Source organism: Enhydra lutris, unplaced genomic scaffold (genome assembly GCF_002288905.1).
Source record: "Enhydra lutris kenyoni isolate GAN:26980312 unplaced genomic scaffold, ASM228890v2 scaffoldscaffold39, whole genome shotgun sequence".
NCBI classification, from domain to species: Eukaryota; Metazoa; Chordata; class Mammalia; order Carnivora; family Mustelidae; genus Enhydra; species Enhydra lutris.
Window position 1 is genome coordinate 28,464,315 of NW_019154123.1, and position 18,252 is coordinate 28,482,566.

The 18,252-nt window shown below is 38.0% G+C and overlaps 1 protein-coding gene across 1 annotated transcript; it reads left to right on the forward strand.

The window, feature by feature from the left end:
• Positions 1 to 27: 27 nt before the first annotated feature.
• On the forward strand, positions 28 to 15,955 carry LOC111155048 (F-box protein 45). The gene is made up of 3 exons (XM_022515075.1): positions 28 to 355; positions 7,639 to 7,995; positions 12,214 to 15,955. Exons 1-3 carry the CDS (start codon positions 38 to 40, stop codon positions 12,397 to 12,399), a joined length of 861 nt encoding a protein of 286 aa, XP_022370783.1. The 5' UTR covers positions 28 to 37; the 3' UTR covers positions 12,400 to 15,955.
• Positions 15,956 to 18,252: the final 2,297 nt, after the last annotated feature.

Sequence of the window (18,252 nt, forward strand, 5' to 3'; positions counted from 1 at the left end):
GGCGGCAGCGGCGGCCCTTGGGCCGGCTGGTGAGGCGATGGCGGCGCCAGCCCCGGGGCCTGGGGGAGCCTCCGGCGGGGCTGGCTGTAGCGGCGGCGGCGGCGGCGCGGTCGGCGGTTCGGGCTCAGGGTCTGCGGGGGCAGGGGGCCGGCTGCCTAGCCGGGTGCTGGAATTGGTGTTCTCCTACCTGGAGCTGTCCGAGCTGCGAAGCTGCGCCCTGGTGTGCAAGCACTGGTACCGCTGCCTGCACGGTGATGAGAACAGCGAGGTGTGGCGGAGCCTTTGCGCCCGCAGCCTGGCAGAAGAGGCTCTACGCACGGACATCCTCTGCAACCTGCCCAGCTACAAGGCCAAGGTGAGGGAGCCCGGGGCCACGCCACTGCCCCCAGTCCCGCTTCTCTGCGCCGCTCTCAGTCTCAGTGCTTCTCATCTAAGCTCTGACTCAGACGCCTCGCCTCATCCCGCCTTTGCGCGGCTGCAGTCAATACCTTACCTCACCTCCCCCCTCCATAAAGATCCTCTTCTCTTTGAAGTTCTGCTCCTTAACCTGCCCCACTTCCGTGATGTACTTTTTAAAGGACCAGATAGTTTGCAGTTCCTGGTTCCCATCACTCATTCCACTTTCCACAGTCTTCTCCCCAAAAGGCAGACCACCCCCCACTCCATTTTTGTACCTTTCAGTACTCTTATCTTGTTTTTTATTAGGTCATCTCGGCTGTCTTAACACCGGCTTAGTTTCTAAGATGTTTGCTTTCTCCCCACATTCACCTCACCTTTTCCAGGCTCTGATTTTTAACTGTTTTTCTCCCCTATTGTCTCCCAAGTTCTCTAATTCCCTCCATTATGTTTCAGGCTTAGGAGTGTGGTCCTAGACCTTCTACTGTGGTCCTAGACATTCTACCGTGGTCGTAGGGATTCTACTAAGTTTCAAGATACAGGCTTTAACAGAACATCCCTTTCTCCCCCATGGGCACCACTTAACTGTCCTAATGCTGCCTTGTCTCACTATTTGGCTACTTCTCTGCCAACTTTTTCATAGTTCCACCTTGATGGTATGCCTTTTCCGTTCCATTTGTCATCTAATGTGCTGATACCGGTTTTGCTGCCTTTTTGCCTCCTAGTTTCTTTGGCATATTCCTGCCTTGTTCATATACAAGTGAAAATTTCAAGTAACAGGTTATGGCAGGGCTGAGAAGATTCTTCAGGCAATATAAACAAAGGCCTGGAGCTTGTATTCAGTTGGATAGATAACAACTGTTCAGTACAGCAGTCACTGGGAGCATATATGAGAGAGGATGAAGCCTGCCCTAGAATGTGGTAAACATAAAAAAATACATTAATAACTAAAAAGGGTAGATACCACTTTTCAAACTAGACTGCCAAGGAGGAGTCAGAGTAAGAAGTAAATTTTTTTCTTTGTGAAATAGATGTAAAATTTATTCTTATGTAATAAAGGAAATTTTAGTTTAATACAATAAGGAATATTGCCATTATGTATGTCAACTATCAAATTTTTATTAAGTGAAATAACATGTTAATTTACTAGGACAATATTTGTACATGGTGGATGCTTAGTGGATACTAGTTGTAATTTATGTAGTAGAGCACAGAACATGGCAGTTTTGTCCTGCTTTGCCTGAAAACAGATAGGCTTCATACATTTTATTTAGCTTTTATTTTTTTATAAACCTTATTGTTTTTACTTATTTTCAACAAGACCTTTTTGTAATTGGTCTGTAATGTATCTATTTACACGAGTCCAGATTCACATGTTAGGTAATGTGTTAATGTGAGCCAACATGCAAAAGAAGCAAAATAATATCAGCAAAATGTCTTCTTTTGCCCCTGTCTGCCAGCCACCCAGTTTAGTTTCCTTTCTTGTACGCAACCCTATGTTACTTGTTTTTTGTATTCTTCCAGAGATATTTTAGGTTTCTTAGGTTTTTAAACACTTTATATGTCTTTCTACCACACTCATGGTAGGTATTGTAAACTAGTATTAATCATATGTTCATTCAGATGTTGCAGAACTTTTCTTGCATGTCTTGAGAATAAAAAGATTAATTCAAAAGAAGTCAGATAGCCTAGTAAGGAAGTCCTCAGTCAAGGAGAGAAGAAAAATGTATAGAAATAACACATGATAGAAATTGCTCCTGTTAGAGTTATTATAAATACTAGAAATATATATGTTCATACACATTAGAATTTCAGTGAAAGGAAAAATGTACAAGTTGAGTGGAGGCTTGGAGAAGTTTTGAGGTTAGGATTATATCTGAGCTGAATTTTAAAGATAGGATTTGAACATTTTACTAAGAAGAAATACCCTGAGCAAATGCAAGACAAGAGGAAAGCAAAGGATTTGTAGAGCGTATGTTTTTATTTTAAAAAACGTGAGTGCCAGGCACTGTGCTCAGTTTTGCAAATGCAGTGGAATAAAAACAGACCCAAAACTTGTATGGATGCCTTACTTTTTGGAGCTTATAGTTTAGTGGGGGGTGAGGAGATAGATATATATATATATTTTAAAGATTTTATTTATTTATTTGACAGATAGAGATCACAAATAGGCAGAGGCAGAGAGAGAGAGGAGGAAGCAGGCTCCCCGCCAAGCAGAAAGCCCGATGTGGGGCTCGATCCCAGGACCCTGGGATCATGACCCGAGCCGAAGGCAGAGGCCTTAACCCACTGAGCCACCCAGGCGCCCCGAGATAGATAATAAAATAATCACACAGTTATAAAATTGCATCTGTGGTAGACACTATGAAGGAGAAATACATAGTACTCTGAATGTCAGTAATGGAGGATTCGACCAAGGTAGGGAGGTCAAGGAAGGCTTTCTCTGAGGATACAATGCATGAAGTAAAACCTGAACAGTAAGGCCAAGGGGAGAGAAAAGAGCCTTCCCGGAGGAAACTTGATGAGTATGAGAGGTAGAAAACACATCAGTATGGCTGGATCATGGAGAGCAAAGGTGAGACAGGTTTGAGAGAAAAATAAAGAGGTGGGTTGAGGCCAAACTATAGGGAAGCCATTTTGACTTGTAAGCAAGAGGGGGTTAGGAGTGTGGAGATTGGTGTGATTTTTTTTTTTTTTTTTTTTTTTTTTTTTGCATTTTTAAGAGGTTATTTCTGACTTCAGTATAGAGAACAGATTGGAGGAGGACCTTAGAAATACGGGTAGATCAGTTAGAAAGTGGGTAGTGTAGGAGATGGGGAGAAATGTAGGAAATATTTAGAAAGTAAAATCTACAGGACTTGGCAATAGATTTGAAATAGGGGTGGGGGAGAGGGAGGTGCTAAGAATGACTCCTAGATATCTCAATTATATAATTATGGGAATCACCTGGGCTAGATTTAGGAGGAATAGCCTGAGTTCAATTTTGGTAGAGTAGAATTTACAGTGTTTTTGAGACATCTGAGAGATTTCAGATAGGCAGCTGTTACAGTTTGGAGCTTAGAGGAAAGGCTAGAGATATAAAAGGGTTTAGGGAGATTGAATTGAAGAAGTGGGGAGTATAATTGTAAAGGTAAGTTGAGACTAGATATACTATGGATGTTCTTGGCATATCGGCTTCATTGTATAGTTTGGACTTTATTCCTCACCTCCCCCCTCCATAAAGATCCTCTTCTCTTTGAAGTTCTGCTCCTTAACCTACCCCACTTCCGTGATGTACTTTTTAAAGGACCAGTACTCTTACCTTGTTTTTTATTAGGTCATCTCGGCTGTCTTAACACCGGCTTAGTTTCTAAGATGTTTGCTTTCTCCCCACATTCACCTCACCTTTTCCAGGCTCTGATTTTTAACTGTTTTTCTCCCCTATTTTCTCCCAAGTTCTCTAATTCCCTCCATTATGTTTCAGGCTTAGGAGTGTGGTCCTAGACCTTCTACTGTGGTCCTAGACATTCTACGTGGTCGTAGAGAGGCAGAGAGAGAGAGGGGGAAGCAGGCTTCCAGCCAAGGAGAGAGCCGGATACGGGACTCGATCCCAGGACCCTGAGATCATGACCTGAGCCAAAGGCAGAAGCTTTAACCCACTGAGCCACCCAGGCAGCCTAAAATATGAACTTTTAAAAAGAAGACAAATCTTAAATAGACTGGAGATTCCAAATACTTTAGAGTTTTATGCTATCCTATGCCTGTTCCCATCCTCCTCTTAGCTGGACAGGCTCCCTGGAAATCCTATGACTTTATCTTTCTTCTTCTTCATCTCATTCACTCCCAGTCAGCTGTCCACTTATGGCATTTGTTCTCTGTGATAGCTCTCCTAAACATCCTCTTCTCTCCTCTGCATATTTATTCAGGTCTTAAGGACCTCTGGTATAGGTACTAACCCCTGTTCTGTCCAATTCATCTTACGGCCTAGTTTTTCTAAACCACAGCTCTTGTCACTCCTCTGTGCAAATGTCTGTGCAAAGATTTAACCCACTGAGCTACCTAGGCACCCTGTTTGTTTGTTTGTTTTTAAGATTTTATTTGTCAGAGAGAGCATGCACAAGCAGGGGGAGAGGCAGGCTCCCCACTGAGGAAGGAGCCTGATGGGGGACTTGATCCCAGGAGGCTGGGGTCATGACCTAAGCCGAAGGCAGACGCTTAACCTCCTAAGCCATCCAGGCATCCCGGGTTGGATACAGACTTAAATGTTGTATGGTGCCGGGGCGCCTGGGTGGCTCAGTGGGTTAAGCCGCTGCCTTCGGCTCAGGTCATGATCTCAGGGTCCTGGGATCGAGTCCTGCATCGGGCTCTCTGCTCAGCGGGGAGCCTGCTTCCCTCTCTCTCTCTCTCTCTCTCTCTGCCTGCCTCTCCATCTACTTGTGATCTCTCTCTGTCAAATAAATAAATAAAATCTTAAAAAAAAAATGTTGTATGGTGCCAACTATGATGGATAAGAACTTAGGAGAGAGAAATTGGGGATTGAGTGGTTCCAGTTAGACTACCTTCATAGAGGTGGCAAGACTAGATCTGTCTTAGAGGATATAGGATGTGTTTGAGAAGGAAAGCAGGTATATTACAGACAGGGAGAATGACGGGAAGTTAGAAAGGGAAGTAGGGAGAACCATACCTGAAGGGCTTTGAAAGCCAGGAAGAAAAATTCACAGTTAATATGGTAGTTAGTATAGAACCATCTGTGGTTATTGAACTGGGATGAAATGTAATAAAGGTGCTCTTTTAGAAAACTAGGTCTGGAAAGAAATTAGGAAGAGAGTTAAGGACTGAGTTCTGGAGAGTTTTAGGGGGCAGAAGTAGGATGGCCACCAGAAAAGAGTACAGTGAAGAAAGATCAGTCCAGAGTAACAGGAAGAAGTCAGAAATCTGAAGAAGTGGCTGTCAACAATATCTCTGTGACAAAGAGAAGAAACATAGAGAAAAAGCAATTAGTATTTATAAGAATTGGGGAATAGACATAGGTAAGTATTAGTTAAAAATTTTATAATAGGGCGCCTGGGTGGCTCAGTTGGTTAAACAACTGCCTTCAGCTCAGGTCATGATCCTGGAGTCCCGGGATTGAGTCCTGCATCGGGCTCCCAGCTCCACGGGGAGTCTGCTTCTCCCTCTGACCTTCTCCTCGCTCATGCTCTCTCTCACTGTCTCTCTCTCTCAAATAAAAAAAAAATTTTTTTTTTTATAATAAAGATTTTATAAAGTATTTTATATTTTAGTTGTTAAACCCTCTTGAGTTTTTTTTTTTTTTTTTTTTTTTAAAGATTTTATTTATTTATTTGACAGAGATCACAAGTAGGCAGAGAGGCAGGCAGAGAGAGAGGTGGAGGCAGGCTCCCTGAGGAGCAGAGAGCCCGATGCGGGGCTCGATGTGGGGCTCGATCCCAGGACCCTGGGATCATGACCTGAGCTGAAGGCAGAGGCTTAACCCACTGAGCCACCCAGGCGCCCCCCTCTTGAGTTTTTTAATACTTAATATTTTGGGGACATTTTACTCCCCCATTTAATCTTATGTTCTGATTTTTTTTTTTTTAATATTTATTTATTTGACAGAGAGATATCACAAGTTGACAGAGAGAGATCACAAGTAGACAGAGAGGCAAGCAGAGAGAGGGAGGGAAGCAGGCTCCCTGCCAAGCAGAGAGCCCGATGTGGGACTTGATCCCAGGACCCTGAGATCATGACCCGAGCTGAAGGCAGCGGCTTAACCCACTGAGCCACCCAGGCGCCCCATTATGTTCTGATTTTTTAAATGTGCTTAAAAGTAGGAACAGATAGGAAAAAATTTAGAAATATTTCAGTATTATAGCCTCCTAAATCAAGCAGGGGTTTTGTTTGTTTGTTTTTTGTCTCTGGTCTTCAGTGCAACAGTGAAGCAGTGAGATACTGGCTAATAGTAACTGAACACTGGATGAAGGGATACCTGACTTCTCTTTGGGGTTCTTGCTCTAACTAGCTGTTGAGTTTTAGGTCTGTGTCCTCATCCCTGTGTTGCACTAGGTCTTTTTGAGGCCCCTCCTAATGCTTAAATCTTTGATTCTGGAGTTGGTGGCTTAGGTTAACTAAAGCAATAGGCCCCAACCTTTGGCTGCTTTGAGGTAGTTTGAATAAAGTAAAGAAAGAATTTCAGCAAACATACAAAGCAAACACTTTATTTTTTTCTCCCTCCCCCAAATCAAAAACTTTAAATTACTAAAGCATGGGAAGTGTTTACTATTTGTACAGAGTAGAAATTTTTGTACTGGGTTTTGGAAGCTTAAAAAACTGGTTAGTGCAGGTCAACTAATCTGTCCTATCAATGGCAGCTGTTTGTATTGACTATTTCCTTATAAACTCTAGTGTTTGAAATTAGGTGCTATTTATGGGGTTATTTGATTTGGTAAAATGAGAGTGGTGCTGTCTCAATACGTGAGTAATAACTGGCAAGGAAGCTGAGGATCTAACATAGTTTGTGGTTATTAAAATTTTTCATAAACTTTAGAGCTGCTATGACTAAGTTCTCTGTTAAAATATTTTTTATGACAGTATTGCCAACATGAAAATTATACATCCCTTAACTTTTTGATATAAAATATTAAATATAAACAAGACTAGAGAAAATAGTTTAAAGAACCTCCCAAACCTATCACCAAGCTTTACCAGTGGTTAATTCATGGACAGTCTTATTTTCATGTTTACCCCACCCACTTTCCTTTGCCAGTCCTAGATATTTCAAAGCAATTCTGAGATATCATCATCCATAAACATTTCAGCATTATCTCTAAAATATAAGGATTCTTGCGTATATCTTTAGATATTTTAAGAAATTGATTTGGAGAAATTATACTACAGTTCAGAATTTTGATCAATAATGAGACAATGTGACTTTAAAAAAATATATGTGTGTGTGTGTGTGTGTGTATATATATATATCACTTTATTGTTTAAAAACATGGAGCCGAGAGTTTGGTACTTTTTTTTTTTAAGATAGCACACAGAAGTGGCAGGGGGTGAGAAGGGGCAGAGGGTGAGGTAGAGAGAGAATCTAAGCAGTCAACACCCCTAGCATGGAACCCAACCCAGGGGTCAATCTCACGACCCTGAGATCAAAAGTTGGAGGCTTACTGAGCCACCCAGGCGCCCCTAAAGTTTGGGTACTTTTTAATGTTTATTAAGAAAAATCAAATTTCTGTTTCTTTGGTCTGTTTTTCATGTTTTCAGGTACGTGCTTTCCAACATGCCTTCAGCACTAATGACTGCTCCAGGAATGTCTACATTAAGAAAAATGGCTTTACTTTACATCGAAACCCCATTGCCCAGAGTACTGATGGTGCAAGGACCAAGATTGGTTTCAGTGAGGGCCGCCATGCATGGGAAGTGTGGTGGGAAGGCCCTCTGGGCACTGTGGCAGTGATTGGAATTGCCACAAAACGGGCCCCCATGCAGTGTCAAGGTTATGTGGCATTACTGGGTAGTGATGACCAGAGCTGGGGCTGGAATCTGGTGGACAATAATCTACTACATAACGGAGAAGTCAATGGCAGTTTTCCACAATGCAACAATGCACCAAAATATCAGGTGAGAAACTGGGTATTTTCTCAGTTGTGGGCCTTTGTCAAATCATGCCTTCATTTGTTTTAAATTTACAAAGTTTTATATAGTAGCTTTGTATGTCTTTTTGATAACTTAAATAGTGTAATTGGCCTTTCTTTGCTACTCTAATAATCTCTTAGTATTTCCATATTTGTTTCCTGATACATATTTGACCTTGAGCAATCTGTCTTTGCTCTAAGTTGGGAGTTGGCGAACTTTTTTCTGTACAGGGTGGGTAGTAAATAGTTCAGGAATTGCGGTCCATTTGGTCTCTGTCATAGCTGTTCAGTTTTGTTTTTATAGTACAAAAACAGCCATAGATGATATATAAATGAGTGAGCATAACTGTGTTCCAGTAAAACCTTATTTATGGGCTGCTGGCATATTTGGCCCAATGACCATAGTTTCCCAACTTGTGCTCTATCTAGATTGTCATCTTTCATATATCCTGCACATCCAAATCTCCTTTTTCTAGACTTCTTATTCCCATAAATGCACCATGCACATGCACACACATACCCTCTGCTATTCATTAATCTTTGGATTCAAAGCCTCTTGAGGTGTCAATGATTTCTATAAGACAGGCAAATTCAGGCAAACTACTGCATTTTTTTATTCTCTTCTTTTCTTTTTTTAAGATTTTACTTATTTATTTAACAGACAAAGATCACAAGTAGGCAGAGAGGCAGGCAGAGAGAGAGGAGGAAGCAGGCTCCCTGCCAAGCAGAGAGCCCGATGTGGGGCTCGATCCCAGGACCCTGGGATCATGACCTGACCCAAATGCAGAGACTTAACCCACTGAGCCACCCAGGCACCCCTATTCTTTTCATCCTAGCCTTATGCCATACTCACTTGATTCTGGGGTCAAAATTATATTCTTATTTGTAAAAAGCCATATGATTGCCATAGAATCAGCTGAATTTAAAACACAGTAATCTGACAAGAAATTGGAAGTTTTAAGGATTTATAGACTTAAAGATAAGGAATATTATTAGAGTCATTTCATAATGATAAAAGAATTAATCATATAGGGAGATACAACAACTGTGTAAACATATATGCACCTAATAACAGAACTCCAAAACACATGAAACAAACACAGAACTGAAAGAAGGACTAGGTAAATTAGCAAGTATAGTTGGAGATTTCATTACTTTTTGTTTTTAAGTCTATTTTGTCTAGTGTTAATATAGCAACTTCAACTTTCTTATGCTTACTATTGCAAGGTATCTCTTTTTCTCTATTCTTTTACTTTCAATCTGTCTTTGTGTTTAAAATGTGTCTCCTAGAGGGCATATAATTGGGTCTTTTTAATCTAGCCCAATCTCATAATCTCTGTCTTTTGATCTGAATGTTTAACCCATTTACATTTAATGTAGTTGTTGGGCTGCTTGATGTTGTCATTGTCTTTCTATCACTGAAGCTGTATTCTTGTTTAAAAAAATCTTTTTTCTCTTTGTTTTTTGGATTAGATAATTTCTGTTACTCCATCTTCAAGTTCATAGATTCATTCTCCTTACCGTATCGATTTTTCTACTAAGCCAGTCTAGTGAATTTTGGTTATTTTACTCTAGAGCTCTAAAATTTTTGTTTGGTTCTTTTTTGTAGTTTCCATTTCTCTACTGAGAATCTCTGTCCATTTATCAGTTTAGATTTTGCTTTAATTCTTTGCACATATTTATAATAACTACTTTGAATTCTTTGTCTGCCAAATCAGTTTCTATTGACTGCTTTTTTCCCTCAGAGTATGGATTGTACTTTCCTGTTTCTTTTCCTATCCGGTCAGTTTTATTTTTTTATTTTTGAAATTTTTTTTATATATATTTTTTTTAAAGATTTTATTTTATTTATTTATTTTTTTAATTTTATTTATTTATTTGACAGACAGAAATCACAAGTAGGCAGAGAGGCAGGCAGAGAGAGAGGAGAAAGCAGGCTCCCTGCTGAGCAGAGAGCCCGATGTGAGGCTCGATCCCAGGACCCTGAGATCATGACCTGAGCTGAAGGTAGAGGCTTTAACCCACTGAGCCACCCAGGCGCCCTTATTTTATTTTTTTAAAAAAGATTTTTATTTATTTGTCAGAGAGCAGAGCACAGAGAGCTACAGCCAGAGTAGGCAGAGGGAGAAGCAGGCACCCTGCTGAGTAAGGAGCTGGATGTGGGACTTAATCCCAGGATGCTGGGATCATGACCTGAGCCAAAGGCAGATGCTTAACCAACTAAGCCCCCCAGGTGTCCCATCCAGTCAATTATTTAAAGTGAAAATTGGAAATTATAGATAATATGTAGTAGTAATACTGGAATGTTTTGTTTTTAGAAATTACTTTGTTTTTCCGACAAGTATAGATGTTCTAGTAGGCAGTTAAGCTGCCTGCAGTCTTCAGACTAAACTCTGTCTCCACCATGGTGTATAACAGCTAGGTCTTTGTTTAGGTTTGTTTGTTTGTTTGTTTGTTTTGGTTGGGGGATGGGGGGTTTGACTTCTACCCGTTACTTTTCCAGCCTGATTCTGTGGGGATTTCCTCTTTGTCTATGTAAGACAGTGATCACACAATGATTTGGGCAGTTTATTCTGGGATTTGGGGCTCATCTTCTTTGTGGTTCCGTTTGCTTATGGAGTTCCTCCTCTAAGTTTCCAGGTGCTCTGCCATCTCCCAAGTTTTGCCCTCTGACACCTAAAGCTAGTGAGACTTCTGCTTTCTGCTCCCTGTGTTGTGTGTGTGCTGTACACTCAATCAATCAGTGGTGAAGCAGACTTGCAAATTTCACCAGGAATGGTTCTGTCATCTTAGTTTCCATCTTATGTAAAATAGGGACAAATATTAGGATAGATGGGGGAGAATTAAATGAGATAATACAAATAAACTACAAAATGAATACCCAGCAAAATATTCATTTTTCATTTTTATTGTTTGTTTTGTTGGTGGCAATAGTGGTGATGGTGATTAGGATGTTTTTAGGTCCATAAAATGGGGTACAAGTTAATCTATAAGTTGGGCAAAGGGAAGTTGTTTAAATACAACAAAGAAAAGTAATAGCAACAGCAGGAATTGACATAATTGGGAAATACTAAATTCTGATTTTTGACTGCAAATGTTAGGACTTTCTGCCTCCAGGTGTATAGGTGAAACAACCTTTTATAAATGCAAATTGTAAAAATATCCTTATTTGTCTGCTTTCCCACTTTTCCGTGTGGGAAAAAAGCTGGATATATTGTGCTTCTGCTTTAGTTTAACAATCAGTGCTGCTGTTTTTATAACAGGTATTTCAGAGCAGTGGCCCATAAAATGACTAATAAGCTTATTATGCATCTTCAGAATCTATAGTCAGATTTGGCTCCTCATGATTATATAAGTTCCACAGTATATTTAGAACTGCTTGTAAACTTCAGATGTTATGTGTTTTTTATTATGGTAACTTTTTATTGTGATAAAATATACACAGCATTATTTATTGTTTTAACTATTGTGAGTGTACAATACAATGGCATTAATACAATGTGTGTATCCATCACAACTATCTATACCTAAGACTTTTTTGTCTTTCCCAACACAAACTCTGTGCTCATTAAACAATAACTTTCCATCTGTGTCTCTTCCTCTAACCTCTGGCAACCTGTATTCCATTTTCTGACTCTACAACTTGAATATTGCAGGTGCTTCATATAAATGGAATCATATAATATTTATCTTTTTGTGTCTGGCTTAGTTCATCACTTATCATAATGTTTTCAAGGATCATCCATGTTGTAGCATGTATCAAAATTATATTTCTTTTTTATGGCTGAATAATATTCTTTTGTACTATACTAGAATAATTTGAAAAGTTTATTTAGATAACTTTTTTGTGTGTGTGTATGAAATGTACCAAGTTACAGATTTTAGTAGTAAACTTTCTAAGAAAAACCTTTAAACGAAGAGTAAATAAAATCTGGGAGCTATTCAGGGGGAGCATTTAAATTTTTGGTATTAAATGTAGATCCCATCTTAAAAAATACTTAACAAAATAAGCATTTGTGACGAAGTTGATATATTTTGTTTCTTCTAGATGTTTCTCCCTGACCAGAAAACTTCTCTGATCATTTTTCCAGATAATTTTTAAGATATATATTCTTAATATTTTCAACTTGTTGATTTGTATGTTATTCTAGCTATGCCCTTGTGGTGAGTTTCCTTCTAACCTTCTTTTGTTGTTTGTTTACAGATAGGAGAAAGAATCCGCGTCATCTTAGACATGGAAGATAAGACTTTAGCTTTTGAACGTGGATATGAGTTCCTGGGCGTTGCCTTTAGAGGACTTCCAAAAGTCTGCTTATATCCAGCAGTTTCTGCTGTATATGGCAACACAGAAGTGACTTTGGTTTACCTTGGAAAACCTTTGGATGGATGACAGTGGCTTTCTTGGGATGAAAGACAGAATGGAGGAGATACCTACTTGTGGAAAGTAGAATCATGAAGTGACAGTGTCATACATGCATGCCCAAGAAACATCCTGAAAAACACATGAAATTGTTAACTGGAGAAGCAACTCTATGGCAGAGATTATCTTAGTGTTTCCTCTTTGTACTGGGCCAGAAAAATCCTCAGGGTTGCAGTTGGTTGAGTGGGCAGTAGACATATGCATGTTGCAACAGATTTTGTCTCTAAGTTAGCAATGTGTCATTACCAACTTTTAAGGTGAGATTTTAGAGATGCTATAAAAGGGATAAGATAAGGAAATAGCAAGATTTTTAAGTAGTGTGTTTGTGAAGAAAGACTGATCCTGTTTTACAACTGCCTGTTTTTTCTCCAGACCCTTTTATCCAGCCAGCTTGACTATTAGAAAGTATGAAACTGGTTGGGTTTTATTTAATATTTTTAATATATTGAGAAGCATGGTCTGCCTGGACTGCACTTCTCTAACAGTGAGATGTAAAATTGTGCAGCTATTTTAAAAGTTGTATGTATAATAAGTGTGTAAAAAAAACTAAAAAAAAAAAAAAGGACAAAGGGGTTGCTTTGTTCTAGTTCAATTTCTTAAAAACCACTACATGGTACAAAATTACAGTAACATTTAGGGAAAATTAGGTAACTACAAAGAAGAGGATTTTAAGAGGAGATGTGTTGTATTGGCTCATTTTTACATTAATTTGGTTTATAGTTTCCATAGCTGTTACAGTCTAGTATTTTTTCTTTTAACAATCAAAATTATTGTATAGACCCCTCGATCTCCTGGTTTAAGATTGAGGGAAGGCAAATCTATTTCTAATCATACATATGTCAGTAGTAATAATAATAATGTGCACCTTACAGTGTCAGTTTTATTTTTTGGCCCTTTGAGAAAGTATCTCATATTAATACAGAACATTGCCATTTGCTCTTATAGCCTCAAATATGAAAGCTGTTAGTCACAGACCTTCAGAAAAGAATTAATGGTCCTTTTATTTTGTAACTTTATAATGCTGTAGATACTACAATTTTTTTTTTTTAATTTTATATTGTTTACATCATGGCAACAAATCTAAGCCTCAAACTCTTCGTTGGGGTTATCAAGAAATGTTTACTTAACCATCTGAAACAGTGCCAGCCTGAACCCAGGTTAAGAATGTTCTTAATCTCATTATAGATAATTGCCCCCATGGGACTTGAAATAAAATACCTTGTGCTGAAAACTTCAGGTTGGCAATATTTTGAAGATTTCCTTGTAGAAGAGCTTGACATTGATCCTGTTCTTAGTTTTTGACTCATAAATCCGATTTCACTAATATTCTTGAATTAACAGTCTAACATACACGAGCTGAGATTTTCTTTTGTTGTAAGAGAAACAAACATCTTTCTGTATGAAAGTATAACTGTATGGTTTCAGATACATCTTTGTGATAAGACTTGGCTAAGGCAGATGGTTCTTTGCCTTTCAGCTTACTGCTGTGTGTAATTTTGTTTTAAATCTAATCAAGTTAGGGACAATAAGCAGCTGGCTGGGGTTTTTGGCTTGCTCCTCAAGAGTTAAGATTATCAATACTTTTATGAAACGGGATTTCAGTGATGAGCAAAGATTTATTTTTGCCACCTGACAGGTTCACAAATTTTTATTGCGTATTTGGTACGTTGCTTAAAGGTAAACTCTGTTAATGATCTTTTCAATATACATGTCAAGAAGAAACCTCATGGAAACCATATTTAATAGTACATAGTGAAATTATATGTTAAAAGTGTTAGAGAATATAGCTGCTACAGAAATTGATTTTTCTTGGTGTAGAACAACTCAATTTGGCAAAGTTTAAAAATTAAAGAAAAGAGGTTTAGGATGAAGGTTGATAAATGATAAATCAATAAAGCCCCTTATGTACTTTATTGTTTTTTTTCAGGGTGTGATATAGCCAATTCCAAGAGCTTTTGCCGAGAATTTTGCTTATAATTTCCGTTTTGTCGTATTAGTGTAATATTCATTTAATACTCATTTGTAACAAAGTTTTGAAGGTGCTGAATAGAAAACAGAAACACGTGGTTATTGCACACTGAACCTAGAATCAAATAATTGTGTCAATATTGAACAAAAAGCCATTCTTATCTCAAAGACTTAAATTCTCTAATATGCTATTTGCAAATTTTATAAAATGAAGGTTCATACTTAGAATGAGCATCAGGGGAATGAAGAGCCTTCATTTATAACCTGATAAATTATTTTATTACTGGAGACCAATAGTAGTTGTACAGAGAATATTAAACTGTTAACAATGTTTAAGGAAAAGGAATCTCTTTCATTGGTGCTGAGAGAGCATTCAGGTAGAAGATAGTTGCACCTGAAGGTTAAGTATAAATCATCTAGACCAGTGGTTCTCAAACTTAGCTGTGCTTTGGAGTCATGTGCATTTTGAAAAATATTGTTCCTTGGGTCCCATACCCTAAAATTCTGATGTTGGTCTGGGATATGACGTGATCATAAGGATTTTTTAAAACTTCCTAGGTGACTTAAGTATGCTGCTAAGTTTGAGTTTTAAATTCATCTTAAGTCTTCTCATCTGCAAAATTAAAAAAAAAAAATCTTTGCTCCCTCCCTTCACTACCTCACAAGCATATTGAAGGTAAAGGAGAAAATAATAGGAAAATACTTGTATGATGGATAAAATGTGCTATTGAAAGGCAAAGTAGTATTGGTTGTATTTTAGCTAGAACTATGATCAGGAAAGAAAAATGTGTAATTGAGTTTATCTTGTTGACTTGGGAAACTGGGAGCATTCTCTTTGGTTCTTAACTTCAGCAAAGCATGCAGATGTGTAAACAAACAATACTATTATTCATACTATGGTCTTCTGTCATACTTGAGATAGTCTGTTTTAATTATCTGGTTCTACATAGGAAAGAAAAATTGAGGCTGAAAGTCTGTAATGGCCAATGGCTCATAATTCATTAAAACTTTTCATACAAGGAGTTCTGTGGTTAATATATTATTTCATAGTTAACCATTTTTTTTTCATTATCTGACTTGAATATTAAAAGCCATTTATTTCATCTTCATTCTTATATAAGTTTAGGTATAGATTTTATAAAGCACCTAAAGCAAGTAGGTTTTGCCCAGTTGAATACTTAAAGTCATGGCTCAGTGATGAGGCATCTTCTGCTTTTTAGATATGATTTGAGCTGGGAAAGAGAGTTGCAAAAATAACAGCCCTAAACCATATAATAGGCATTACAGTTAACTTTTGATTTAAGTCCCCAAACTACTGTTTATATAGACTATAATACTAATATTTTTTCACCTTTTTAAAAAAATGAACAGTTTTGAAGAACTAGAAATGTAAAGAGTTTTAAAGATTACTTTCTGGAAATCAACACCATCATCATTAGGACCCCTCTGATACCCTCCTGGAAGGAACAGTCCATAACCAATCCAAATACTACCCTCATAAAGCATCCCTAATTTCTCTAGCTGGATGTGATCGTTTCTTCCTTGAAATTTCCCTATTTTTATATTTATACTTAACTCATGCTATATTACTTTATATCTTGTATAAATTTATTTATTTTTATTATTTGTTGGTATCTTATCTCCTCTAAACATCTTAGGACAGGATCTCTGATGGACTCATATTTATGCCCTCATCATCAGAGCCCAATAGGCAGGTGCACACATATTTGCTGAAGGAACAGAGAAAGAATTACGTAGGCCGACTAAAGCTGCTCTGAGGTTACAGACTATTACAAAAGGTAGATAGGAAGAAATTCTGTATCCTGTTGAAGGGAAGCATGAAGGAAAGGGATATAAATCTGAAGCTAATAAGGAAGAAATGATGACTGTGAATGCATTTTAGCCATTCCCCTTTATTCTTAAATACTAATAAACTGATTTAGTTTTTGGTGTAGATTTCATATTTGTTTAGAATTAAAATTAGAATTCTGTATTTTAATTTTTTGAAATTCTGTCGTTTTGCTTTAGTTTCTTAATAAAAAGTTAAAACTAACCACCTGTGATTGCTTACATTTAAAACAACTTTTATATCTATTGGTTGGAAAGGAAAATGGGGGTATAGCTTAGTAGGGAATTTGGTGATGGAATTTACGTATAAGATGCATGTCTTTTAATAATGGAATCCACATTTCCCATGTTTAGAATGGAAGGTGAATAGGGGATAGTAATTCTCTAGGATCCTGTTCTCCTATCACCTCCACCCTAGGTATGGTAATGTTTGATAATGTTGTTTGCCAAGAGTTATAAGAGGCAAGCATGGCTGAAGAAATTGGTCCAGTGATCCAAAAGCTTAAAAGAGAATTAGTTGATCATGTTGCTAAAAGTTGCTTGACACGTCAACCTTTTTTAATAGGTTCAAATTTTACAAAGGATTTTAATTTCCTTAAAAAAGTAGAATTTCTGCATTTATCTTTTTGTAAGGGAGAGCTTTACTAGTCTGTCCTAATTTCCTTTTTGGAACCTCCCCCTGAACCATTTGCATTTTATTTGATGTAGTCATTAAAATATTATTGAGGGCATATTCTATCCTCTTCAGTATATGGTTCTTTAAAAGAGCCCCTCAGAATTGGAGATTGTCATTAATTAGCTCGTGAATACAGGATTTCATGATGAGTGACTTAGGAAGTAAGACTCATTTAGGGAGTTCTCTGTAGATTAACAGTCCTTAACATCTGTTTCGTTTTAGACAAGAAAACATGCAAGAAAGAGTTTAGGGAAATTGAATTCTGTCTATCTGCTGTATGATATTTAGTAAATTTTATTGTATTTTTAAAAAATTATATTTCTGCTGCTTCTTTTCCTTTATAAACAAATTAGGGATAAGATTGAGTAGTGGGAATAAATTTTGAGGTCCTATATTCCTTGAGAAAGACTTCTTGAAGTAATTTATTAAAATGCTAATATCTAAAGTTAGATTAATTAGAGGCATATTGTAATGGAAATAGGCCATATATCTTTGTTTATTTTAGTGTAGCTTTCCTGTCCACATTTTTCAAACAGTATTTAAAAGGTCTTTTTATTTGATGGTTGAGGGGTGCCTGAGTGGCTCAGTGGATTGGGCATCTGACTCTTGGTTTCTGCTCAGGTCATGATCTCAGGGTCGTGAGACCAAGCCCCACAACATGCTCTGCACTCAGTGGGGAATCTGCTTGTGGTTTCTCTCCCTCTGCCTCTTCCCTTTCCCCCTGCTCGTGCTCTCCCTCTCTCTCTCAAAAAAACAAACAAACACAAAAACAAAAAAAACCTTTACAAAAAAATAAAGTTGTTCACAATCTAGTGAGAAAGCACATGGAAATAGACTACCATGAAAGAGTAGAAAAATTTTCATGGAATTATGTATTAGGAATAGTGTGGCATGGGAGAGAGGGAGTATTTGACTTAATCTGGAGTGAGATTTATTTATTTATTTATTTATTTATAAAGAGCTTATATATTTATTTATTTGACAGAGGGAGACACAGAAAGAGAGGGAACACAAGCAGGGGGAGTAGGAGAGGGAGAAGCAGGCTTCCCGCTGAGCAGGGAGCCCGATGTGGGGCTCAATCCCAGGATCCTGGGATCATGACCAGAGCCGAAGGCAGAAACTTAACAACTGAGCTACCCAGGTGTCCCCGGAGTGATATTTAAACAGTCTTAGAAAACAAATTCGAGTTAGTAAGGGTAGATTCACTGTTGTAGGCCCATGGAAGAGCATGTACATGAGACAGAGGTGTAAGTGGACCCAGTATGTATGGGGACAGTGCAGGAGTGGTGGGAGAGGATATGAAATGGGACAACTGGGGCCAGATCAACTGC